Source organism: Chelonia mydas, chromosome 3 (genome assembly GCF_015237465.2).
Source record: "Chelonia mydas isolate rCheMyd1 chromosome 3, rCheMyd1.pri.v2, whole genome shotgun sequence".
Lineage (NCBI taxonomy): Eukaryota > Metazoa > Chordata > Testudines > Cheloniidae > Chelonia > Chelonia mydas.
The window spans coordinates 90,739,933-90,767,436 of NC_057851.1; the positions used below are offsets into that span (position 1 = coordinate 90,739,933).

A 27,504-nucleotide genomic window follows, 5' to 3' on the forward strand; every position below is an offset into this window, starting at 1 on the left:
TTTTAGTATAGCTTTCTTTCTTAAAAATTATCTAATCATACTTTTTTTCACCCAACCCTTAAAAATGGGTAGATGGGGTTGCAGCAGTAAAGTTCTGAATTCTGTAGTGTTTTCTTTTCTTCATGATTAAACTGTTTTTCAGATGGCTTCCGTAAAGTAGTCCATGTTGACTCTGGCATTGTCAAATTGGAACGGGATGGTCCTGTGGAGTTCCAGCACCCATACTTTAAGCAGGGCCGTGATGATTTGTTGGAGCACATTAAAAGGAAGGTGAGTAAAAGGTCATACAAAACACATGGAGCATTGGCTTCTTTTAGCTAATCTTGTGAACAGATGGAGTGGGCGTGTCAGTCAGTCGCAACTGGCGACTGTTGACATAGAGGCCTGCAGTCACAAAGGAATTTTGGATTTTACTTTTAAAGAGAAAATGAAATGATTTGCGTTTCTTCAAAGTAATCCCCTCTGTTTTTTATATATAAAAAACAGTGAATGAGACGTGTTTGTGTGTGTATATATATGTGTATATATATGTCTTTCGCTGTTTTTTATTTTTCCTTAATTATTCATTATAGTAAATCAGCAGCCCACCGAAGGGATGAGAAAATTACAAAACAAATTTATTCTTAAATTTTTATAAATTTTGTGCTTTTTTTTTTTTTTGTTCCAACTACAAGTTGTACTATTTTGATCTTGCATTCACCAATATAAATATATAGCACAGTTTACTTTTTTAAAAAACCATGCAGTGATTCCCCTGGGGAGAGGATAAGATATTATGTATGTCACTTAATATGACACTGGAAGGTGCTTGGATGCCACAGTGATGATGGTTATATAAGAACCTGTATAGAGTAGAATAGAACTGTGTGTTTATAAACCTTTGACTTTTTTTTTAAATACAAGTCAACTTTGGTAAAGGGGAGAAAACTGTAAATATACTAGTTTTACAATTTTTAATTTTTAAACATGCTCAGTGATGTAGAAATTATCAAAATATATAGTATGACATTCCAGGATAAATAAGTGATTTCTAGTGCCGATTATTCAGCCTGTTTCATAACTACTAATTTATTTTGAGTAGTAGTAGGAGAGAAGTAACATTTAGCATTCAGAATTTCATATTGCATCATGGGTTATTTTACTTTTAAAGGTTTCCTCTTCAAGACCTGAAGAAAATAAAATCCGTCAGGAAGACCTGTCCAAAATCATAAGCAGTGCTCAGAAGGTGCAAATTAAACATGAGACCATTGAATCCAGGCTGTCTGCCTTAAAGAGGTAAATATTACTTTGTGAGAGAACTGTTAACTTGCATTAGTATTCACAAATAGCGCTTCAGACAATAAATTTGATCAGTTTGAAGCTGCAAATCTAGTAAGAAAGACATTGGTGTTTAAAGTCCTACTCTTTGCATGTGTTATTGGGGCTTGATTTTGAGACTGCTACAGTGTATAAAAGTTGTTTTTGCAAAAAGATCAAATTTAATTTTAAATACTTCTCATGTTTATTTGGGAAAGGGAATTTAAATGGAAATAGAATTTTTACAGAAATAAAATGTACACAACTTATCAGTCATGTGAGTTGGTGATTGAGCAGTGGCAATTAAACTCGATGATTAGAATTTTAAAATACTTAGGATGAATAATCATACTTGCCCTTCAAAATAGGAGATTTGAAAATTAGTGTTATGAAGTTTTATATTGTAAGTAGTGATTTTGATGCTCGAGTTTGGGAGACAGAGCTAAATTTTGTGGTACATCTCTAACAGTTGTTTGAACGTGATTTATGTAATCTTTTTTTTATTATTACTTCATTCCTCCACTGTTAAATTCCCAGAAAGATGTGCTCTATTGATGATTAAAAAAAAAAATTGACTCAGAATACCCTTCTGAAGTTTTTCTGAGTCTCCTAGTATCATGCTAGAATTTGGATACTATGGTTTAAACAGTTCAGAAGTTTCAGCTATCCGTTTACTTTTACTCTGCTAAAGCTTTGCACTCTAAATAGACTTGTCCTTGATGCTTCTGCTAATTTCTACAGAGATTAAAATAGGTTAGAATTACTAAACCCATAGCAACCATGAGTGGGAATACTATAGTTCTTAAAAATAGCTGATATTTACACTCTATAAAAATTAGTGGCAAAAGTGATTGGATAGCTCTGTAGTTTGGAATTAAGAATATAAGAATGGCTATACTGGGTTAGAGGAATGGTCCATCTAACCCAGTATCCTGTCTTTGGATAGTGGCCAGTGCCAGATAGTATAGAGGGAATGAACAGTGCCAGATACAGCAGAGAGAATTAACAGGGCAATTATTGAGTGATCCATCCCCTGTCATCTAGAGTCCCAGCTTCCAGCAGTCAGAGGCTTGGGGACATCCAGAGCATGGGACTGCATCCCTGACCATCTTGGGTGATAACCATTAGTGGACCTGTCCTCCATGAACTTATCTAATTGTTTTTTGAACCCAGTTATACTTTTGGCCTTCACAACATCCCCTGGCAACATGTTCTACAGGTTGATTATGCGTTGTGTGAAGTTATTCCTTCTGTTTTATTTAAACCTGTCACTTACTAATGTCAGTGAGTGACACCTCTCTGGAGTGGCTCATCCCCTGAAAGTGACTATCTCAGGACAGACTGTCGGAAAACAAGGGCAGATGTTCCAAACTGATAGCATGTTCTATAATTAGATTTCACCAAGGTGATAGCAAAGTGCACTCCTGGATCACTATACCCGTCTTACCATGGAGTCACAGACAGTCCCCTTAGGCTCTCCAGCCTTGCCACCCAGAGAAACTGGACTCAGTGATAATGATTAAATAAACCAAAAATCACACCTCATGAGGCTACTCGCTGTCAGGGTTCCCTCCCCACTCTGGGGTACAGATGTGGGGAGATGTTTTACCTGCTTGGTCTCTTTCTCCCCATCCAGAGAGGGAACAAACAAAGAACACAAACAACCCTTCTTCTCTCCTCCCCCTCCTCCCCATCTCCCCCAGATTTGAAAGTATCTTCTTCCTCATTGGCCCTTTTGGTCAGGTGCCAACTAGGTTATTTGAGCTTTTTACCCCTTACAGGTAAAGATTCAATACAGCTACCCAGGAGGAATTTTATGCTACCCTTAGCTGTATGTTTATGAAACTCTCAGTTACAAAGGATCAGTCATTTACCCCAAATCAGTTGGTATTTCAGATCTGACACTGCTGGCAGCCAATTCAATAGTAAACTAACTATAGATTATATTAGCTTAACAAAAATGTGGTGTTGAGAAATTAAAGCAGGTAACGTATAATAACAAGTGAGTCAAAGTTCATAAATCCAAAAAGATAGCAGAAATGTCGTTTTTTGCCAGTTTCCCAAAAATCTTTTAGGGCTACCAAGAATAATTCTGGGGATCTCCGTTGTCTTAAGTTATTCTACCCTGTTAGAATCCAAACTGTCCAGAGATAAAGGATCTAAGGATCTAGAGATAAGATTCTTTGAAATCCATTTTATAGCTGCTGCTTACAGATCACAATCTAACAAGGGCTTTTATTCATTCCATGGCCACTTTGTTTGAAATTAACATTTCCTGTTACCATCCTTAAATTCTTCATTAGCATTTCACACAATCTCTGAGTGATTTAATTACAGGGTTATACAAACATTTGCAATTATGTAATAGCAAACTAGGATATTTCACTAGTTTTCATTAATTGAACACCTGAATACATTCTCATATTAACACACACTTTAATCTAGGGTTATCTAATTACTGGAGCATACATATTGTAACTGTAATTACAGGGGTATATGCAATGTAATACTATAGCTCTTACATAGAGGCGAGATAGATAGATACATATATAGTGAAAACAACATTATCAGCATCTCTTTTGATCTCTATTAGCTAGGGCTGTCGATTAATCACAGTTAGCTCACGTGATTAACTCAAAGTTAATAGCAATTAAAAAAATTAATCGCGATTAATCGCACTGTTAAACAGAATACCAATTGAGATGTATTAAATATTTTTGGATATCTTTCTACATTTTCAAATACATTGATTTCAATTACAACACAAAATAGAAAGTGTACAGTGCTCATTTATATTTTTGATTACAAATATTTGCACTTTAAAAATGATAAAAGAAATAGTATTTTTCAATTCATCTCATGCAAGTACTGTAGTATAATCTCTTTATCGTGAAGGTGCTATTTACATATATAGATTTTTTTTTATTACATAACTACATTAAAAAACAAAACAGTGTTAAACTTCAGAGCCTACAAGTCCACTCAGTCTTACTTCTATTTCAGCCAATCACTAAGAGAAACAAGTTTGTGCACATTTAGGGGAGATAATGCTGTCCACTTCTTATTTACAATGTCCCCTGAAAGTGAGAACAGGCATTCACATGCCACTTTTGTAGCTGGCATTGCAAGGTATTTACGTGCCAGATATGCTAAACATTCGTATGCCTCTTCATCCTTTGGCCACCGTTCCAGAGGACATGCTTCCATGCTGACAACACTCATTCCAAAAATAATGCATTAATTAAATCTATGACTGAACTCCTTGAGGGGAGAATTGTATGTTTCCTGCTGTTTTACCTGCATTCTGCCATATATTTCATGTTCTAATAGTCTGATGATGACTCAGCACATGTTCTTCATTTTAAGAACACTTTCACTGCAGATTTGACAAAATGCGAAGAAGGTACCAATGTGAAATTTCTAAAGCTAGCTACAGCACTCGACCCAAGGTTTAAGAATTTGAAGTGCCTTCCAAAATCTGAGAGGGACAAAGTGTGGAGCATGCTTTCAGAAGTCTTAAAAGCACAACACTGTGATGCGAAAACTACAGAACCCGCAACACCAAAAAGGAAAATCAACCTTCTGTTGGTGTTGTTTGAGTCTGATAATGAAAATGAACATGCGTTGGTCTGCACGGCTTTGGGTTGTTATCTAGCAGAATCCGTCATCAGCATGGACGCACATCCTCTGGAATCATGGTTGAAGTATGAAGGGATATATGAATCTTTGTCTGGCACATAAATATCTTGCGATGCCCCCATTCTCACTTACAGATGAAATTGTAAACAAGTGGACAGCATTATCTCCCGCAAATGTAAACAAACTTGTTTTGTCTGAGCAATTGGCTGTACAAGAAGTAGTACTGAGGGGACTTTCTGGGCTCTAAAGTTTTACATTGTTTTATTTTTGAATGCAGTTATTTTTTGTACATAATTCTACATTTGTAAGTTTAGCTTTCATGATAGAGATTGCATTACAGTACTTGTATTAGCTGAATTGAAAAATACTATCTTGTTTTTTTACAATGCAAATATTTAATAAAAAATAAATACAAAGTTAGCACTGTACACTTTGTATTCTGTGTCATGATTTCAATTGCAACACAGAATACAAATAATTGAAAATGTAGAAAATATCCAAATATATTTTAAAAAATGGTTTTCTATTTATTGGTTAACGTGCAATGAACTGGGTTTTTTTAGCTGGGAGCCGCAGGGACGTGTGGAGCTCGGTAGGGAGCCCCTGCCATCCCTACCAACCGCCATCACCAGTGGAGGTTCCATACCAGCACCCATAGGAGTCCTGGACCATGTCTCTTCCCTCCTCCCCCTCCCCCCAAGTACCCACAGCCCAAGTATTACTTGGGGAATATAGTAAAAGTCATGGACAGGTCACAGGCTGTGAATTTTTGTTTACTGCCCATGACCTATCCGTGACTTTTACTAAAAATGCTCATGACTAAAACGTAGCCTTAATCACAGTGGGTACCTCTCTGTAAAATTCCAGTTGGCAAACTGGCAATTTGAGATAGACAGCTGCTTCTTCATGTCGGTTCTTATTCCCTTTGACTGCTGTCTATGCCCCCAGAAACTCAGACTTCATACTTTTTTTTTTTAAATCTTTAGAAGGTATAATTAATTTGGAGAGAATACATTTATAGAATAACAGCTGAAGAGAGATAATTTGATGAGGAAGGATAACTGGTTTTGGTTCACTGGTAGTTCCAAAGAAATAAAAAAGGGTTGAACAGAATCTTTGGCAAATTGAAAAACTCAGCAAATTTTGTTTGGAGTTGAAGAAAACGTTGTGTTTGTCCTGAAATGAACCATCTTGTTTCCAGACAGTTTTTAGCATCAAAACAAAGGAATAGAAGGGCTAGATTCACAAAATGGCAGGAGGGAGGTGGTAATGTCTCTCTTATAACCTTTAGTTGTCAGTGGCTAGGGCACTCACCTAGTATTGGGAGACAAGGGTTCATTTCCCCCTCAGCCTGATATGGAACAGCAATTTGAAATTGGGTCTCGTGTATTGCATGACAGTGCTCTTATCACTGGGCTATTGCATATTCTGGTGTGGATCTGTCTGTCCTGTTGAAGCTATTTCACAGTGTATAAATTCATTACTGGAACAGGGGCAAGTACTTGGTCTCCTACCATCAATGTGGGTGTCCTAACATTCAGGCATTAGAATACTCACTCTGTCTCTGACCTGCTGACTGTGCAGATATTTTACACAAAGTGGAACAGCTTTGACGGGAGAGTTGAGACATGCCGGCTCCAGACATGCCGGCTCCACGTTGTCCTGTATCCCAGGGGTTAGGGCACTCTTCTCTGGTCTCCCACGCTGCAGTTCAAATCCCTGCTCCATATCAGGCGGGAAGGGGAACTGAACTGGAGGGATCTCCCATAGCCCAGACAAGTGTCCTAACTGTTGAGCTAAAACTTACAGGAGAGGCATCACTGCCACCCATACTTCTGGCTGAAATTATTTGGGTAATTTGCATCAGACCTGTGAATAGTTTTGGGTTGACCAAAACAGCACTTTATGGCAAATACATTATATTTTCAAATTTTCCCCAGCTCTAATCAGACCATTCCCATGGGCTGCTTTGAGTTCTGTGCTATGTAACTTTCTTCCAAGGCTTCTGCTGATGGTACTTCATAGGAAGGATGTATAACTTTGTGAAATGTCTTAAAGAGCCTGACTTATTTTTTTTTTTTTTTTTTTGTGAAACTGTATTAATGTAAGGGCTTCTTAAGTTTGAGTTTAGCTTTCTAAATCACTTTCGTTGAAACAGGGAAAATGAATCTCTTTGGAGGGAAGTGGCAGAATTGAGAGCAAAACACTTGCAGCAGCAACAGGTTATTCGAAAGGTAAGACTTAATTTATGGATTATACAGCTTCTTCTGTCTGATTAGATATATTTTATGTGCACAGGCTGATTTATGTTGTCCTTACTCTGACTACCTCAGTCTATGCTATGTGAAATCTAGTTTTCTTTAAAATAGTAAGATCTTTAATCTTCGTTAACTCAGCATGTGGCCATCTATAAAGAAACGGAAGGATTACAGGATGCCATCATGTTTGCCTCTTTACTTTCCTAGGAAAGCCCTCTCTAGGGCAACTTTAAATTGGCTTCTCCCCCTCTCTCCCTAGTTTTGGAGATGGCCTCCATTGGTAGAATCCCCAGCAGAATTCTGTGTGAATAACTTGATGCACTAGCAGCAATTGAAGTGATTAAATTCTAAAATACATTTTAGGAACAGAGTAATGTTTTTGGTCACTTATTAGCTGATGTCAGCATGACCTGGTTCGTTGATGCTGAAAATGAAATACAATTAAAAGGTTAATTTGAATTAAGCCATATAGTATGTAGTTAAAGATTAAAAATGTAGCTGTCAACTCAAAGTTACAATGGTGGACAGGATTCCAAGGTCTGAAGGAATAGGATTTTGGTTTTTTAGAGGAAGATCAGTAGATTTGGTGGTAGGTAGGATATAGAAGCAAATACTTATCGAACTTTTATTTTAAAAAATTGTGAAACTGATAAAATAGTCAAACAAAATACTTCATTCCTATTTTTACAGCATATCAGTTGCCAAGAAAAGAAGCAAAACTATATTTTTGTAAATAGCAAATTTTAAAAGTAGTTTCTTAAAGAGCAGAAAATGAAGCAAATGTGAGCTGTGTTTTGTACCACATGTTCCTTTGGGAGTAGTAAAATATTGGAGCATTTGAGAGAACATTCGCTTTTTTACTCTTTCCCATGTGGCATCTGAGTCTCTTGATTTTTGGACTTGACAGTGAATTGTGTTCATTTTTGTTACAGAATACTTTTCTCTTCTGAAGATGTTTTTGCTGGGAATTTCTTTGACAACCTCCAGTTCACAAATTTCATGTGAAACTACCTAGTAAAATAACTTGAAATCCTGTGTTAGATCACATCTCTGCCATGTTGTACCTATAGAGCATTTACTGTGGGGCGGTTCAGTAAGATACTCATATTCTTCTTGTTGGTAGGATCTCTTTCGTACAACACTGATCATTCCTGTGAACTTGTGAAATTGCTTGTTGGAAGTATTTGCAAGATACAGTAGTTTAATGTCACTAGTAGAAGAGCCTGTTGAACGGAAGCTGTAGATGGTACATCCAGGTTAGATCACTGGTCTAACCTTTTAGGGACCTGGTTTTATATCCTGGTTGGGCAGCAGGAGAAAACTATGTACATGTGGTCTTTGCTTCTATTTGCACATCATAAGACAACCATACAGTAAGCAATCTGTGCAGTGGAGGCTAGTGCTGAAGTAGCAGAATAGTTATATGTGCCTTGCTTGAACAAATGAAATTAGGCCTTTGGTTGTAAGTGTCCTAAACATTCAGTATCAAAAACTTTTTTAGTATGTCTCAGTGGGTTTAGTTAATCTTTCTTGTCTTTCCATGTCTACATAGCTGCATTTCACCAACTCCATCATTATCTGTGTATGCAGCCTGTACCGTTAATATCATCCATACCTGTACCTTTTTTCAGTTAATCTACTGGAATGTTCTTTTCTTATGGCTTACCCAGAGAAGTTCTCAAGCATATGCAGAATGATATGGCCACTGGTGCAAGAATTTGTCTCTTTTTGGTGCCAGTCATCTGAAAAAGCCTTCCTTGCTTCATTGACTAAGTCTCTTTTTCAAATCTTACCTTGAAATCTGTCTTCTCTTACCTACAATTCTTTATCTCCTAACTTCTTTTGCCCATTCATTTTTATTTTCTTTATGATCTTTATTTTTTTGTAAATCAATTCAGAATACAGTTTATGTAAAAGATACTACACAAAAATTGAACTGTATATTGAAATAATGCAGTTCAGGCACTAGTACAGCTGGTTTTTTAGCATTTGTGCTTTATCAAGTTGGATCACAACCTCAACATGAGTCGTCAATGTGATGCTGTTGTGGAGGGGAAAAAAAAAAAAGCAAATGCAGTAGGTTGTATTCCACATCGCATGCAAGTCCTGGGAGGTGATAGTACACTGAGCGCTGGTTAGGCCTCAGCTGGAGTACTGTGTCCAATTTTGGTCACCAATGTTTAGAAATGATGTTGTCAAGGTTCCTTCCCCACTCTGAACTCTAGGGTACAGATGTGGGAACCTGCATGAAAAAACCCCCTAAGCTTATTTTTACCAGCTTAGGTTAAAACTTCCCCAAGGTACAAACTATTTTACCTTTTGTCCCTGGACTTTATTGCTGCCACCACCACCAAGCGTCTAACAAATATAACAGGGAAAGAGCCCACTTGGAAACGCCTTTTCCCTCCAAGTCTCCTCAAGCCCTACACCCCCTTTCCTGGGAAAGGCTTGATAAAAATCCTCACGAATTTGCATAGGTGAACACAGACCCAAACCCTTGGATCTTAAGAACAATGAAAAAGCAATCAGGTTCTTAAAAGAAGAATTTTAATTGAAGAAAAAGTAAAAGAATCACCTCTGTAAAATCAGGATGGTAAATACCTTACAGGGTAATCAGATTCAAAACATAGAGAATCCCTCTAGGCTAAACCTCAAGTTACAAAAAGACACAAAAACAGGAATGTAAATTCCATTCAGCACAACTTTTTTTTATCAGCCATTTAAACAAAACAGAATCTAACTCATATCTAGCTAGATTGCTTACTGACTTTTTACAGCAGTTCTGACCTGCGTTCCTGCTCCGGTCCTGGCAAAAGGAACACAGAGAGAACCCTTTGTTCCCCCCCACTCCAGCTTTGAAAGTATCTTGTCTCCTCATTGGTCATTTTGGTCAGGTGCCAGCGAGGTTATCTTATCTTCTTAACCCTTTACATGTGAAAGGGTTTTTCCTCTGGCCAGGAGGGATTTAAAGGTGTTTACCCTTCCCTTTATATTTATGACAGATGTAGAGAAACTGGATAGGATCCAGAAGCAAGTGACAAAAATAATGGAAGGAATGGAATGCAAGCCATGAGAGCAAAGGCTGAAGGAACTGTGGGAATTATGTTTAGTTTGGAAAATAAGAGATTGAAGAGGGATGTAATAATGGTCTTCAAATACTTGAAAGGCTGCCATAAAAAAGATGGAGAAAAGTTGTTGTCTTGCCACAGAGGGCAGGATAAGAGACAATGGGTTGAAGATTTAGATTAAATCTCAGGGAAAAACTTCTTAACTGTAATAACAGGGGATAATGGAACAGACTGCCTAGAGAAGTTGTGGAAGCTCTTTCACTGGAGGTTTTCAAAAGGAAGCTCGATAGCCATCTGTCTTGGATGGTTTAGGCACAAATCCTGAATCTTGGCTGGAGGTTAGACTAGGTGACCTTTGCAGTCCCTCCTAAGTCTATGATTCTAAGTATGATAAACTTTGTAGTTTTACTACTGTGGGCTACTATTGGTTTTGTTTGTGGGGTTTTTTTTTTTTTTTTTTTTTTTTTTTTTTTTTTGACAAAACCTCGCATCGTAGTGTTTACTTATCTTCCTTTTCTTGTAGATTGTACAGTTCATTGTTACTCTGGTGCAGAATAACCAGCTAGTGAGTCTAAAACGCAAACGGTAAGTACAGTATTGAAAAAAATAATTTTGTAAATGTTAACCAGCTAATACGGGTTTCTTTTGCTGGGCTGCTTTTCTCTTTAGAAATATTTTTTCATGCTTTAGTCGTGTTCATGCTGCTGATTTCTCTCCCCCCACCCCCTCCCGGTTTAGGCCACTACTTCTGAATACCAATGGACCTCCGAAGTCCACTATGTTTCAGCAGATCGTCAAAGAAGCAGCTGACAAAAACCATCATGTAAGTTGATTTTGAGGTGGATATTATTTGTCCATGTGGCAACTGGAGGGATGGAGAAAGGTGAACAAGTATTAACAGGAGTGACCTATAGTGGCTGCAGTTGTGCTATATTGGCTAAAAGTGAGGCAAAAGAGCGGGAGAAGAGTGTTTTGAAGTGAATAACAGCTGCGTGCCAATGAACTATTTTCATGGTAGTTAAACCATTTCCATTGTAATGTGTGTTTAAGTTTCCAGCTTTTGTTGTGACACTGTTCTTGCTGATTTACAGTGTTGATATATTATTGTATCACTCTCCAAGGTTTTTGGCTTATTTTGTTTTACATTGTCTGATCTTTGGTGGATTTTAACTGTGTTATCATCTTGAGTTTATTTTATGAAAGTAGTTAATCACTCAACAAAATTTACAGCTATATACCTAATTGTGTAAATGTTCTGTTACAAAATTATTTATGCCAAATAATTAAAATATGAATACAAATCTGTGTGGAAAAGTGTCTTGTGTCTTAAGGGTTTTCGTAGGATATCTAGAACTTTTTTTAAAATTAGGTATTCAGTTAGGGCTCTTAATTGAAGTATTATATTTGGGTCTGATTTTTAGTTTGGAAATTTGATTCTTTTTATCTTTACAGTAGTTGTGCTTTTATAATTCTCAGGTACCACTCAGCAGAACTGAGGGACTAGAGCAGAGGGAGCAGATTTCAGATGACATCATTATTTATGATGTCACTGATGATATTGGTGAGGAAGAAAATACTATGGGTGAAGAAGAAAGTGCTCCCATTACTCCAGAAACAAATGAGGATGCTACGTCAGACTCTTCCAAGTAAGAAATACTTTTGAGTACAGAAGGCACTCAGTACTTCAGTATAGACAGGGAGATCCTAACCTTAAAATCTAATTCAGATCTACACAATACAATTTAGATATATCTTGTATAATTCCATTTCAGTAAAGGAAGCAGTCTTAATCAAAGTGCAGGTATGCGATTTTGAATCATATATTAGTTACTGAAAGTTACTATACATATGCAAATCCTTTGCACTCCAGGGCTGTGCACTGGCTTCACAGAACAAATCTGCAGTTGTAGCTTAGTGTGGCTAGGGTAAGAATTCAGCTAAAATAAAACATTTAAAAATGAAGGACCACTGGGGCATATACTACTTTTCTAGAAGTGCCATCTGTATGCTATTCTAATTTCTTGGTCTTCACTTCCTTAGCACAAGATTGGAACCCCCCTAGTTGAATGTTTTTTATACTGTTGAGGGTAGTTGTCATGTGCTACCTCTACCAAGTGTAAATGCTGCCCTCTGAACATTCCAGTCATTTTTTGCTGACTGCAAACCACCATCATTGATTTCTTCACTATTTTAGAGACTGCAAAGCCCTCCAGCCTTCTCAGTTCTATAATTCAAGGGTCATCTTGTGTACATTTCCCCCATTTTACTCCTTAATTCTGTGCTACATACTTTACCTGTTGTCCACACCTGTCTTTATAGTACACTCTCAGGTAAAAGCAGGTGATCACTCCAGCCCTTCTGGCTGAAGGATTGTCTCCCAATGTTGCCCTTGGTTTACACTGCATAATAGTGTATAATTTTATGCTTTATGGATTTGAAATCCAGATTTTGTTGCCTGAGACTTAAACTACTGTTTTGGTTTTGGCAAATGGATGCTTTCTCTCTGTGCCCCCCGTGCCACCCCCTACACACACTGAAAAATGTCATTAAGTGGGAGTACACATCTGTAATTTAAGTAAATTAAAAAAATCTTAGTGTTGTAGTTATTGGGTTTCTAATGCTCTTTTTTTAAATATAAGTTTAGAGTGAAGATTAATCTTTGGAAAAAATACCCATTTAAAAGTGTGAAATTTCCTTAGTACTTTAAACACTTGTGAAAATTTCTCCCTGGCATCATGGAGGGAAAAGATTCTTCACTGTCTGTGACCTGCTTCATAATAATGAGTTGTGGAACACTGTGAGAGTTGTGGGGCAGGGTTTTTTCATTTCTGGGATCCTTTGCATAGGGACAGGGGAGCATTAGAATGTAGTAAAGGGGAGAAGAGTACACTTCCCGGGATCCTATTCGCCCTTACATCTGTGAGACTTAAATGCTTAAACTGCCCAATGAGCCTAATTAAGCTCATCAGCCATGACAAGATTGGCTTCTCTTCACCAGCCCCATGTTCAGTTCCCATTCTTAGTACCCACCTTCTCTCATAACCACCTATTGATGTTCCTCTAAGGTGTTGTGTTTTTGTTTTTGGTTTTTTTTCCTCCCCTCTCTCCTGGTCCTGTAAAACTTAATCCTACAGAATTAGAAAATAGTAGCAAACAGGCATGATGCAAAATAAAAATGGTTTTCTCTAGCCTGATACCTTCATCCTTTCTAGTTCCAGTACATAAGAATTAAGATTCCTGAATGATTTTGAAGTATTTAATCCCTGGAAAATGCCCTGTAACTGTCCCCTAACAAGCTTCATCTGCATATGAAGCTTGGAGTTGTCCTTCTAACTTACTTTTGCTGAGAAAGTTATATTAAAATGAAGAGAACAGGGAAATTTTAAAACCAAATATTTTCGATTAAAGATGGTCATTAGCTGCTTAATCTTTTTTCCAGTTTCTTGAGATTCTTTTTACTGTATTTTAAACATGGTTTTTGTTACTGCTATAAAACTTTGAGGAGATGGTGAGAGGTTAAAATGGGGCTTAGAATGGAAGTGTAGACTCCCTTAACTAAAGAGTTAGCCACTATTTACATATTCAGCGGCTTTGCAGCTATTTAATCCTTATAGCACAACTTTGAAGGAGGTAGTTTGTTGCCTCTTCAGAGTGTAACCCATTTATGGTCTGTTTTATGTATTGCAGCTGTAGTCATTCGCCTGATATTGTAATTGTAGAAGATGATAATGAGGATGACAACATCCCTGTAATTCAGGGGGATAAAAATATCGAACCAGTCACTATCCCAGCCAGTGATCCCCTCAGTCCTGTCAGTGACAGTACAAGCCCTCTCATGTCTAGTGCTGTTCAACTGAACAACCAGTCAACTCTTACTGCAGAAGACCCTGTCTCAATGATGGATTCCATACTCAGTGAGAATGGAGTAATTTCACAGAACATCAACCTTCTTGGAAAGTGAGTAGCTTTGATGCGTTTAAAACAATTGACTAAGTTATAGTTGTTACGTTCATCAACTGCCTCTTTAACTACTTTCACTGAAAGACTCTTAGAGGCCCTGCAAAGGATTCTTCAAAGATTGAATTTGTGCTCTTTTGCTGCTTTATGGTGTATATAAATAGTGTTCCATGTTTTCAGTTTATTTGTTCAACAAATTCCTAAAGTGTGGTTTTTTTTTTTAGTGTTTTTTTTCCCAAACATTAAAACAGAGATGAAATCGGTTTTAAAAAAAATAGCTAATCTGGGCAAAAGGAAAAACAAAAAAAAAACCTTTCATAATATGCACATTTTTCTACAGTATAACTGAAACTCTTTCTGTGTTCAAAGATGCTTTTTGCCTTTCTCAGAGCTAGTAGTTTTTCCACAAATCTTGGTTTACGTATGCTCACATAATTTTCTTTGAAGTATCCTCACTCATGTGGAGCCTCTTTTTGTCTTAGAGGTAGTCCAACTTTGAAAATGCATCAATATAACCAGGGGGCACACTCAAAGCTCACCGTGCCCCTTTGCTGAAGTTGGGAAGTGTCTTGATGACTATTCCAAAAAGCCAGTACATTAAAAGGCAGTACATTAAATTTCACATTGTCAGGGTTAGGCACATTCATGTCCGTAGTAAAGTCCCTTTTCAGATTTGAAATGTCATCTTCAGGAGCAAATGGCTGGAACACTCTGGCATAATGGTCGTAGTCTATTGCAAAATTCACCTTGAGGAAGGGGTGCAACACCTGGATGACATTCCAAAAAGAATCTTTGGCACCAAACATTCCAGGGTTCAAATTATGGGCAATTGTCTCCCATTTCTCACTGAGCACTGTGTTGAAGGTTTTGAACTTTTTTTTAAAACTTTTTTCATGTTCTGGAATCAGAATGATTTCCAGAAACAGCTGGGTTTTCTCACCGTATGTTTCTCCTGCAGCTTTTGTGCTCAATTCAGCTGAGATTTTGTTTGTCAGGATCTAGTAAACATCTGCATTAGCAAACGTGTTGGCAGTAGGTAGAGAAAACTCCAGTGTTTTCTACATGTCCCACAGTGATTCCAAGTTTTCAACAACGAACATTGCCTGGGTGCACAGAATCTGGTGGTCATTTTCTTTCAGTTTTTTCAGAGTCTGCTTTAGAACCAACAAACTCAGGATGATCTAGAGAAGCATAGCACAGTCCACACGTTATTTACATGACAAGCAGCGAAGTATAAGCTCATCCACCAATGTGGCACAACGGGGTAGGTAATTGGCAGTCAGCTCTGCACTCATTTCACACTATGTAAAGCAAAGGCTTCAGCTTGTTCACATTTTTGAAAATGGCCCCAAATCCAAAGATCTAAGATTTCTCGTCTTTCATTTCTTCTGTAGGAGTAGCTGCTGACACCACACAACAGTAGTCAGATGAGCAGGATAGGCAATGTATAGCAGCTCCGGTTTCTGATTGAGTTTAATCTCCCATGCAAACTTAGCCATGTCGGAAGCAGAATCTGTGTTCGTTGTGGCCACGTTTTCCCACATTTGTTGGTACATTTCAAACATGTCCGTGAAATAAAAAACGAAAACAAAAGACCAAGAATTGGATAGGCCAAAGCATCAGAAGACTTGTCAAAAATCAATCTAGACACCACATTCCCATTAATTCATTCTATCTGTTTATATACTAAAGCATTGTCATTTTTCTTTTAGAAACTTACGAGTGAGGTTGTCTGCATTAGGAAGGGTTTTTGCGGCTGTAGACAGTATTGTCACACAGCGTCACCAGTAGGCCCCTCTGCAATTAACAGTGGTTGTCCAGTGAAACAAAGAGCACACACACATTCATTGACACAATCTTCTCTTTCATGGAAGCCCTGGTGAAAGCTCCTGGTATTGACTGTTTATCCTGAAGCTCACTTTCTTAGAATCATAGAATATTAGGGTTGGAAGAGACCTCAGGAGGTCATCTATTCCAGTCCCCTACTCAAAGCAGGACCAACATCAACTAAATTATCCCAGCCAAGGCTTTGTCAAGCCGGGCCTTAAAAACCTCTAAGGATGGAGATTCCACTACCTTCCTAGCGAAATCGTGTTTCTTAATAGCCAGCCTAGATCTCCCCCACTGCAACTTGAGACCATTGCTTCTTGTTCTGTCTTCTGCCACCACTGAGAACAGCCTAGCTCCATCCTCTTTAGGAACCCCCCTTCAGGTAGTTGAAGGTTGCTATCAAATCCCGCTCACTGTTCTCTTCTGCAGACTAAATAACCCCAGTTCCCTCAGCCTCTCCTCATAAGTCATGTGCCCCAGTCCCCTAATCATTTTTGTTGCCCTCCGTTGGACGCTCTCCAATTTGTCCACATCCCTTCTGTAGTGGGGGGACCAAAACTGGACGCAGTACTTCAGGTGTGGCCTTACCAGTGCCGAATAGAGAGGAATAATCACTTCCCTCGATCTGCTGGCAATGCTCCTACTAATACAGCCCAATATGTCATTGGCCGCCTTGGCAGTGAGGGCACACTGACTCATATCCAACTTCTCGTCCGCTGTATTCCCCAGGTCCTTTTCTGAAGTACAGCTCTTTAGCCAGTCGGTCCCCAGCCTGTAGCGGTGCATGGGAGTCTTCCTTCCTAAGTGCAGGACTCTGCACTTGTCCTTGTTGAATCTCATCAGATTTCTTTTGGCCCAATTCTCCAATTTGTCTAGGTCACTCTGGACCCTATCCCTACCCTCCAGTGTATCTACCTGTCCCTACAGCTTAGTGTCATCTGTGAACTTGCTAAGGGTGCAATTAATCCCATCACCCAGATCATTGATGAAGATGTTGAACAAAACCAGCCCCAGGACCAACCCCTGGGGCACTCCGCTTGATACCGGCTGCCAACTAGACATCGAGCCATTGATCATTACCTGTTGAGTCCGACAATCTAGCCAGCTTTCTATCCACTCTGGATCCAATCCATACTTTGTATTCTTGCCAGAAAGTTAAAAAGTGGGAGACCATATCAGAAGCTTTGCTAAAGTCAAGATCACATCCACCCCTTTCCCCATCTCCACAGAGCCAGTTATCTCATCACAGAAGGCAGTCAGGTTGGTCAGGCATGACTTGCCCTTGGTGAATCCATGCTGACTGTTCCTGATCACTTTCCTCTCCTGCAAGTGCTTCAAAATGGATTCCTTGAGGATCTGCTCCATGATTTTACCGGGGACTGAAGTGAGTCTGTAGTTCCCCGGGTTCTCTCTCTTTCCCTTTTTAAATATGGGCACTATATTTGCCTTTTTTTCAATCGTCCGGGACCTCCCCCGATCACCACGAATTTTCAAAGATAATGGCCAATGGCTCTGCAATCACATCAGCCAACTCCCTCAGCACCCTTGGATGCATTAGATCTGGACCCATGAACTTGTGCACATCCAGCTTTTTTAAATAGTCTTTAACCTGTTGTTTTCAACACTGAGGGCTGCTCACCTCCTCCCCATGCAGCAGTCTGGGAGCTTGTTTGTGAAGACTGAGGGGAAAAAAAAGCATTGGGTACTTCAGCTTTTTCCACATCTGTCACTGTGTTGACTTCCCCCATTCAGTAAGGGTCCCACACTTTCCCTTACTGTCGTCTTGTTGCTTCATGTCATTCGCTTTCAGCATGCTTGTTTTTGTTCTGTCAGCATGAGCCCTGACCTCAATGCTGTAGTCCTTGCAGCACAATGCATCCTTTTCGCTCCCATCTTTACTTCCATTGACAATTTCTAAGCACTGATTTTCTTGTTGATATTCAGGCATATATTAATGTTTTCACCCTATGTTTACTTTTTTTTAACTTTATCTGTGGAGGATAGATTGTTTAAACTTTGCATCTGTTTAGTGCGGCGCTAAGAAATAGAGAAGGCAACGTCTTAGTACAATATTAACGTTGTTTGATTTTTCTGACCTTCACTCTGTGTGTGCTGTGCTTTTTACACTGCAGAGCTGCAGGACATAACAATTGTGTAAAGCGTTAATTTTTAACAAAAATAAATACCTGGGGGAAAAATTGAGTGGATTAATACATGGGTGTTAATCAGTAAAACCTGAACTCCTTTAATTTAAAAAAAAAAAAAAATTGAAAACTGAGAACTCAAAATACTATATATAAAAAAGTCTTGAAAGCTATTTAAAAAATATTGTCCTATGTTTTTTTATCATAGAAATATCAGGAATCCTGGTCTTCCCTGTTTTTGCTAGAGGTCTACTCCGGGGAGGTCTTGAGGATATTTACTGTTACCTCTTGCACCATAATTTGAACGGTGGAAGTATTTGTTAAAATTAAAGACCTTCCTTTATCCAAAATGTTACTTCAGTTAAATAGGTGACATTTAAAACTTTGTTTTTTATTAGTCTAAGATTCCCTTTTTTCAAATGCTATATTTGCACTTCCTTTACTTTTGTGATGACAGCATTTTACTGGTTCTCTGGTCATAGTCTTCCAGCCTAGATAGACATAGTCTAAATTTTAAATGTGAAACATCTTTGTAATGTGTATTTTGCTCATTCAGGTACTCTTTATGTATCATAAAAAAATCAAACAAGGGCACAAAATCAGTCCCTCCCTCCTTGCAGGTCACCTTAAGGATGGATTTTTATTTTTTTTCCTTGCTGGGTATGAACTCCTTCTTTTTTTTTTTTTTTTTTTTTTTTCCTTCAAAGCCTCTGACAGACTTTTATTATTGCACTCTAAAGGTGGTTTTTGTTTTTTTTAAATGGCTTAAGTTAAAAACAAAAGTTAAAGGCTATTACATTGTCTTTAGAGTATATATTGTATAGCAGAGGAAATAACTTACTTATTTACATTAATTGCAATCGGCACTTGCTGGTGGAATGTGTTGTTCTTTTTTAATTGTCTTTTGAATCACTTGTGCATTCTTCTTTTTCATCCCCGCATGCAACCATCTGATTACTTTTGTACTGTTACCTTGTAATATAAAAGGATCTACTTCCAGCTTTAAAAATAATTCTAATTAACTGAAAGTGACTTCTGCTCTCCTTTATTGTGGAAACAGCAGCATTGTGAATGGGTCACAGCCTATTGATTTGTGATTGTCAGATGTATAAATTGACAGTCCTGTCAAACGTTCTTAACTGTTTTGACACCAGGCAGAGAGAAATATCATATCAGCACTTGCCAGTGCCGTTTTAAACAAGCAGTGATGATGGTACTGTTACATATACCTATCCCAATGGGTGAATTATAAAGTTTCTGTATCTCTAACAAATTTTCATAGGTACCCTGCACCTCACTTGATTTTTTTTTTTTTTCCACACTGTCAGAAATGTTGCTGCTATTTCAGAACACACAATCCTCTTTCTTTTCTATCTTCCAGAGTTGAGCTATTGGATTATCTTGACAGTATTGATTGCAGTTTAGAGGACTTCCAAGCCATGCTGTCAGGACGACAGTTCAGCATAGACCCAGATCTTCTGGTTGATGTATGTATTTCTAGTAACTTTCTCTGTTTTTTTGTTTTGTAATGAACAAGATCATATAGGATACACATTTCTCAAGAGGTTTCAGAGTAGCAGCCGTGTTAGTCTGTATATGCAAAATGAAAAGGAGGACTTGTGGCACTTTAGAGACTAACAAATTTATTTGAGCATAAGCTTTCGTGAGCTACAGGTCACTTCATCGGATGCATCCGATGAAGTGAGCTGTAGCTCACGAAAGCTTATGCTCAAATAAATTTTAGTCTCTAAGGTGCCACAAGTCCTCCTTTTCATTTTTCAAGAGGATATTTGTATCTTAAAGCTTCGTTTAAAGTTTTAATGCAAAAAAGTTCATGCATCTTTAAAGGTTGCACAATTATAAAATTAAAATCAGAAGATTCAAACATTTCTACAGTTACAATTTAGTCTTATTGCTTATCCTGTATATTGCATACTAAAAATTAACATAAAGCCTTTATAACAAGGAAACAGATATGCAAAAGTTTGTCTCCAAAGTAGCAGAATTAATATTAATGTAGAAATCTTCTGTATTTCATGACACTTATTACTTTAGCTGTGCCACATGTGCAAATGTGGCACTTAATTTTCTATCCTTTTAAAAAAAAAAAAAAAAAAAATGGGGGAGGAAGGAAACACAAATCATAGTGCATGCTTCAGTACTGGTATAGTGCTTCCAAATGCCCCTGAAGTCCATGCTCTTTTAACTGCTACACCAATTTATGTATGTTTAGTAGAACTGGTACTGTTGACTAGAACTGTATGTGTACTTCCATGAAGTTGGCCAAAAGTGGATAAGGGAACCAAAGATTGGATTGGGCCTGAAGCCATGAGGTAGAAGTTCTAGCACAGTGGTTTTCAAAGTTCAGGTCGTGACCCAATACTGGGTCGTGGAATGCAAGTTACTGGGTTACCTTGCTCAGCACTCAGGGACCCTGGCAGCCAGCCAGTAAAAACAAGTCCCTACCTGTTCTGACACCACACTGCACCCAGAAGTGGCCAGCAGCAGGTCCGGCCTGTAGGCAGGGCCAAGGGGCTTCATGCGCTGCCCCCGCCTTGAGCACTGGCTCCGCATTCCCATTGGCTGGAAACTGGCCAATGGGAGCTGGGGGAGGGGGTGGTGCTGCCTGCAGGCAAGAGCTGCATGGAGCCACTTGCGCGCATCTCTGCCTAGGAGCTGGACTTGCTTGCCGCTTCAGGGGCGAGGGAGACCAGGTGTTCCAATTTTATAGGGACAGTCCCGATTTTGGGTTTTTTCTTATATAGGCTCCTATTAACACCCACCCCCATCCCAATTTTTCACATTTGCTGTCTGGTCACCCTATCTGGGGCGCAGCACGGTGCCAGGACAGACAGGAAGCCTGCCTCTGCACCCTGGCTGTGCCGCTGGCTGGGAGCCGCCAGAGGTAAGCTTGTGCCCCAATCCCCTACCCCAGCCCCGAGCACCCCCACACACACCTGGAGCCCTTTCCTGCACCCCAATCCCCGGCCCCACCCCAGAGCTCGCAGCCCAGAGCCCTGATCCCCTCTTGCACCCCAAACCCCACCCCAGCCCAGAGCCCCCTTCCACACCGTGAACCCCTCATTCCAGCCCTACCCCACACCCATCATCCCCAGCTCTGTTGGGTCGTGGGCATCAACAATTTTCTTCAACTGGGTTGCCAAAAAAAAAGCTTGAAAACCACCGTTTTAGGACCTGCTTTGTAAATGGGGAAGCGGAGACTGACTCTTTATCACACTCCCAAGGCTCAAGGGCCAAGTGTATTCTGGGCCACAAAATTTTGAATTGAGTATGTATTCTAATGGTTCCAAATTGTGCCTGATAATGACACACTTGGGTAGGAGGAAACAGAAGGGAATAAGAGGACTGGCAATCCAGTTTTAGCTAGTGGCTGCTGCCTGTATATATTGAAAAGTGTACTGTTCAGGAAAAAAAATTATGCATGCCCAGGCAGGTGCTGTACAACTGTGAATTCTATGTTAGTGTTCATAGGTTTAATTTCCAAATGAAAAGTTTCAAAGTTAAGCAGCTGGGGAGAGAGAAGAGTGGACATTTTTTTGCCACATTCATAATTCAAATGAATGAGGTGACTGCTGTTTCAATCCGTGGGGCCGTAGTTCTCTTATTTATTCTTCCTTTACATCATTCCTCTCACTTAACTGGTCAACTATGTGGCAGTTCACACTTTTCTGAATCTGGTGTTTCTGAAACTGCAGGATTAACATACAGCACCGTTCTGAGCTAGACATGGTACAGACATTGCTGTGTTGTGAGCATTACCAGTGCCCTGCAGTCTCAAAATGTAATAGGTCTACTCCACAATTAGGCTTCTCCTTAGCAAATGTTTTGCGTAAAATGGCAAACTTGTAAAAGGGAGTCCAATCCTGCTCATATCGTATAGGCACTGCATAAAATAAACAATTAATAAAGTACAGTAAAATATTTACACCCATATATTTAGTGACCTATACTTATACCAACGTTCGGAATTTTAAAACGGTGTTTTGTCTTGTTCAGCTTTTTACAAGCTCCGTGCAGATGAATCCCACAGATCACATCAATAATACAAAAGTAAGTTCCAAAGCCCACAGTAGCGAGAAATACAAATACAGTTGGAGGTTGGTGAACAATTTGTCCTTTAGCTGTGCCCATTACTGAAGTGACAAAGCATTTTCATATTTTGTTGTGAATAAAACCTCTAAGTTGGATACAAAAACTGCAGTTGAATTTATTCCTATTCTGCTTTGTAGCTGGAATGGAAAAACAGCACAAATTGTGGGGGGGAGATAAGTTTTTTATACCACATTCATCACCATGATATCTAGGGGAAGTATTTAACATTTTTACAGATGAGGAAAGTGAAGCTAATGCTCCTCCAACTTCTAACTGTAGAACAGTAATCCTCCCTCAATGTTAATCTCTCAGTTTCTATTTGGATTCACCAGGGTTTCACTTCATGTTGTTTTCTAGACCAGCATCCATTAAGCCACATGAATAGTTGCCATACAGTTGTAACATCTTTTTACAGGCTAATGCAGGTTATTTTAATAGTTACGTGGACTTTGTCAAGCTTTGCCAGTTGTAACCTTTTTGTTACTTATGCAGTCTGGGTTTTTTAAAGCCTATTTCAGATTAAGTTTTGACTTCAATTTCTTTTTTCATTTGGAGACAAAAGGAATAGAAACTACAAAGAGTAATGGACCTCAGCCTGCTTCACAAGACACACGCAGTTCTAAGCCCAAATCAGGTTAGTACAGCGAATGGCATGGCTTTCTTTACAGGAAGAGCTTCATAGCTGAAAAGATGCAAGAGGGAAAAATTGTGAAGTACTTGTTAAAACAATATCCTGTTTAGTCAGGTCTTATCTGCTTGATTGCTTTGTGCTGGTAACATGACAAGAACCAAAATAGTTACTGTGAAGAATTTGCATTGCACCAGATGCAAAGACAAAACTGATTAAATGTTGGTGTTTCAGACAAATCTGAACAATAAATTGTTTACTTTGCTTCTTGCAACACTTCAGTAGTATGCCCAGTTTTTTAAAAAATAACCATTTTGTTCAAAAATATTTTTATAATGTGGTTTGCTTTGTAAAAAGTACACTTAAAATTTTTGGAATTAGCGCTGTGCATGTAAACTATTAGTGACTTTCTGAAGTATTCTTTTTCTTCCCTTGTAGATAAACAGCTCATTCAATATACTGCCTTTCCACTCCTTGCATTCCTTGATGGGAGTCCAGGTGCAACTGTTGAGGGTGGAAACTCCACAGCTGAAACCATGTCCTCCCTAGACAAATCCTTAGAAGTGGATGAGCTTCTGGAAAGCAGCCTGGACCCTGAACCAACTCAAAGCAAGTTAGTGCGGCTGGAGCCACTGACTGAGGCAGAAGCAAGTGAAGCCACACTGTTTTATTTATGTGAACTTGCTCCTGCACCCATGGACACAGATATGCCATTCTTGGATAACTAACATAGCAGGAACTTTGTATATATTCATCAAAACGAACTATTTATTTAGGATATCATTTGGTATCTGGGTTTTTTGGTAAATATTTTGGTTAGTATAACCAGCTATTGTGGAATCTCTCTCCTACCCTCCTCCTTCCCCCTCTCCGCCCCACCCCCCACAGCTGTTTAAGTAGTTGTGTACTTATATAAGATGACATAGACATAGTTACATATATCAAGTCATACTAAGTTACCAAACTTTTTAATTGTTCTCAAATATTTGGCATTTATAGAGAATACAAAATATTCCAGGTAATCAAAATTCATGTCATAATGACCTTTGTTTTATGCTCTTAAGACTTTTTGGTTCTATGTATGATTGAGTAGAATAACTCTGTACGATGTAGAACTCAATGTTTTCTGTATTTTGGTTTTCTATTTTTACAACCTTTGTTTAAAAAACTTGGGGTGGGGTGGGGGGGGGGGGTGCATCAAGACCTGACTTGAGCTGTATTTTTTCTGGTTGAATTGGGAACAAAGTGCCTGTTACCGAGTTGACTCTTTGGTTCTGCCTTAGTTCTTCAGTGAGTGTGAGCATACATGATAGGAGAGACATGGAAGTTTTTATTTATTCAGACAGGAGCCACTTGCATGCATGAGTACTTCTAACCTGAACCATCCACTTTGATAAAATAAATGTTATCTAAGTGTGACTTTTGTTAGGGGTCATCTTTTACATTGTCTACACTTTGAGTTAATGCTTAGAACATATTTTCAGATGAAGTAACTTTAATTCATGCTAGTGATACAACAGAAGACCATCTTAGTTTTCAGTTTCAGAACAATTTATTTAAAACCAGTAATTGTGTGGGATAAATTTCAAGAGGTCAGGTCAGTTTCTACATGAGCTATGTATTAAGTGAAAGATGTACACTTTACTATATTAACATGCTGAGATAGTAATACAAATAGAGGTTTTGATATGATTGAGCATGAAATGCTGTTTTTATATACAGATAATGCTGTGTTCACTGTTAGGTAAGGATCTTGTAGCATTTCAGTTAAACACCTGTTTCAAGCTACTTGCATCAGGCAGAAAAAAATCTCATTCTCAGCAGTTTTTGTGCATTGACTCATCTTCTGTACCACCAGTAAACAATGTATTTGTAGACCTAGGGTACATCTGCACATGGATAAAATAGCATGGCTGGAATTGGCTCAGGTCAGTGGACTCGAACTCATAGCGCTAAAAATTGCTCTTGGGCTGGAGCCTCTGCTCTGGGACCTTCCACTGTGAGCCTGAGTCAGCTGATTTAGGCCCACCATTGGGGGGGTTATCCCTGTGTAGATGTAACCATAGTGGCTTTGAGTATATTTCCATTAATGGACTTTGTAAAATGTATCTACAAAGCTACTACTGCATACTCATTCAGAAGGCACTCTCCTATTAAAACAAGTACCTTTTGGCAAGCATAGCAGTAACTGCTCTTAATACATAAGACCTTATGACAAAAGTTCATATAGCACTTATTTTTTGACTCACTGAGGAAATTAACAGTCAACTAAAATGGAAGTAGCTCAGTGAGGTGTACTATATACTGTCAGAGGCCACTGGCTGTGTAGGTCTCTGGCTTCACCTGTTGAGGGTGCCTCTGTTTGGTATAAGTGTCTAATCATGTACTCTTGTACCACACAAGAACTCACCTAGTAAACAATTTTGATGTGGCATGAAAAGATTCTTAATGGGTTAGCCGAGTTGCTAGTTTATCAAGTTAATTTCACTAAATACTGCTTAGAGCGGGGGTTCTCAAACTGGGGGTTGGGGCCCCTCAGGGATCACAAGCTGTCAGCCTCCACTCCAAACCCCACTTTGCATCAAGCATTTATAAGGGTGATAAATATATAAAAATGTTTAATTTATGGGGGGAGGGTGCACTCAGAGGCTTGCTATGTGAAAGGGGTCACCAATACAAAAGTGAGAACCACTGGCTTAGAGTATCTAATGAAAGGTATATTGAGAGAGGTTAGACCATTTAAGAGATTTTGGCAGGGGAAGAATACATGTGTAACTAAAACAAATGTGGTAGAACCACACCTGCAGTGTTCGTTGCAACTCAGATGAGGCTTAGCATGTTGAAGAGCTCCATGTGCTTAGTCATTTTCACAGTGATCAATGTTCAAACTGTTCACTGCTCCTGCATAAGGTCAGCTAACTCTAGGTGTCTTTATGCTATCCCTTCTATCTAAAGAACAGGTCACAGACCAGAAGAAGTGGTTGAAACCAATGTTTGGTCACCTGTCCTCAGGGGATGATGTATAAGATGACAATTCAAATATAGTGAAGGTACAGGCAGCTGGCTAAAATGCATCTAAGGTGTTCTCTTCATGCCCTTAGTATTACTCAATGTATAACTCAAAAGCTTGAGGTAACTGGTGCAGTGAAGAAAACCCTTAGCTAATTAAGCTAGGTAGGAGTATAGAACCTGGAAGCAGTAAAGGAAAGACTGTAGTTATTCTAAATTAAATAAGTACTGCCCCTTTGTTACTACTGCTAACTACTAGAAGGAACCAAATGAGCCAGATGTTTGCTGTTATTAGATGGCACTTGAGTTAAGACCTATTTGCTTCTGTCTTCAGTGGCTCAGGAAGGCAAGGTATTTCTAGTAGAGATGAGGTTATACAGGGCACTGGTGAGACCTCACCTGGAATACCATGTGCTGTTCTGGTCTCCCATGTTTAAGAAGGATGAATTCAAACTGGAACAGGTACAGAAGGGCTACTAGGATGATCCAAGGAATGGAAAACTTGTCTTATGAAAGGAGACTTAAGGAGCTTGGCTTGTTTAGCCTAACTAAAAGAACGTTGAGGGGAGATATGATTGCTCTCTAAAAATATCAGAGGGATCAATACTGGAGAGGGAGAGGAATTATTTAAGCTCAGTACCAATGTGGACACAAGAACAAATGGATATAAACTGGTCATGGGGAAGTTTAGACTTGAAATTAGATGAAGGTTTCTAACCAGCAGAGGAGTAAAGTTTTGGAATAGTCTTCCAAGGGAAGCAGTGGGGGCAAAAGACCTAAGTTTATGGAGGAGATGGTATGATAGGATAACATGATTTTGGTAATTAATTGATCTTTAAATATTCATGGTAAACAGGCCCAATGGCCTGTGATGGGATCTGAGTTACTACTTTCCTGGGTATCTGGCTGGTGAATCTTGCCCATATGCTCAGGGTTTAGCTGATTGGTGTATTTGGGGTCAGGAAGGAATTTTGCTCCAGGGCAGATTGGAAGAGGCCCTGGAGGTCTTTCACCTTCCTCTATAGCATGGGGCACAGGTCACTTGCTGGAGGATTCTCTGCTCCTTGAAGTCCTCAAGTTGTGGTCTGAATAGCTCAGACTAGGTGAGAGGTTTTTTGCAGGAGTGCATGGGTGAGATTCTGTGGCCTGCATTACACAGGTCAGACTAGATGATCATAATGGTCCCTTCTGACCTTAGTATCTATGAATTAGATGTAGGATTGAGGGACAGGCTTTAACAATACTCATTTATGCTTCCTTTAATCAGCAGCGCAGTTTGTTGCCCCTATTTAATGTCAAGTGGAGCTTCAAGCACATACTTCATTATAAACCAAGTGTTGGATGCTGTCATCTGCCTATAGCCTTGTCTGGGGTAGGAAGTTAGCCACCTGTGTAAATGTTGAGTGCAGGCAGTTTGCATAAATAGCAGTTTATCCCTACATGTGCAAGTCACACTACACTGGGGGATAAAGGGGAGAACCCCCATGAACCCTGCTGTGGAAAAAAGCTCTTCCTCTATGCTATAGAATGCCAGCTGTTAAGAGAAACACACATTACATGAA

General features: G+C 39.0%; 1 protein-coding gene across 3 annotated transcripts in view; it reads left to right on the top strand.

Moving 5' to 3' along the window:
• HSF2 (heat shock transcription factor 2) overlaps positions 1 to 24,352 on the top strand; it is a 38,273-nt gene extending 13,921 nt beyond the window's left edge. The window contains exons 3-13 of one of the 3 annotated variants that reach the window (XM_037894708.2): positions 143 to 270; positions 1,151 to 1,275; positions 7,094 to 7,169; positions 10,785 to 10,846; positions 11,000 to 11,084; positions 11,738 to 11,907; positions 13,949 to 14,218; positions 19,574 to 19,679; positions 22,210 to 22,263; positions 22,858 to 22,939; positions 23,372 to 24,352. In XM_037894708.2, coding sequence (XP_037750636.1) covers positions 143 to 270; positions 1,151 to 1,275; positions 7,094 to 7,169; positions 10,785 to 10,846; positions 11,000 to 11,084; positions 11,738 to 11,907; positions 13,949 to 14,218; positions 19,574 to 19,679; positions 22,210 to 22,263; positions 22,858 to 22,939; positions 23,372 to 23,661 — 1,448 coding nt within the window. In that variant the 3' untranslated portion in view covers positions 23,662 to 24,352. The remainder of the gene's footprint in view (positions 1 to 142; positions 271 to 1,150; positions 1,276 to 7,093; positions 7,170 to 10,784; positions 10,847 to 10,999; positions 11,085 to 11,737; positions 11,908 to 13,948; positions 14,219 to 19,573; positions 19,680 to 22,209; positions 22,264 to 22,857; positions 22,940 to 23,371) is intronic. The other 2 variants (XM_037894709.2, XM_037894710.2) reach the window with 2 other exon arrangements.
• Positions 24,353 to 27,504: the final 3,152 nt, after the last annotated feature.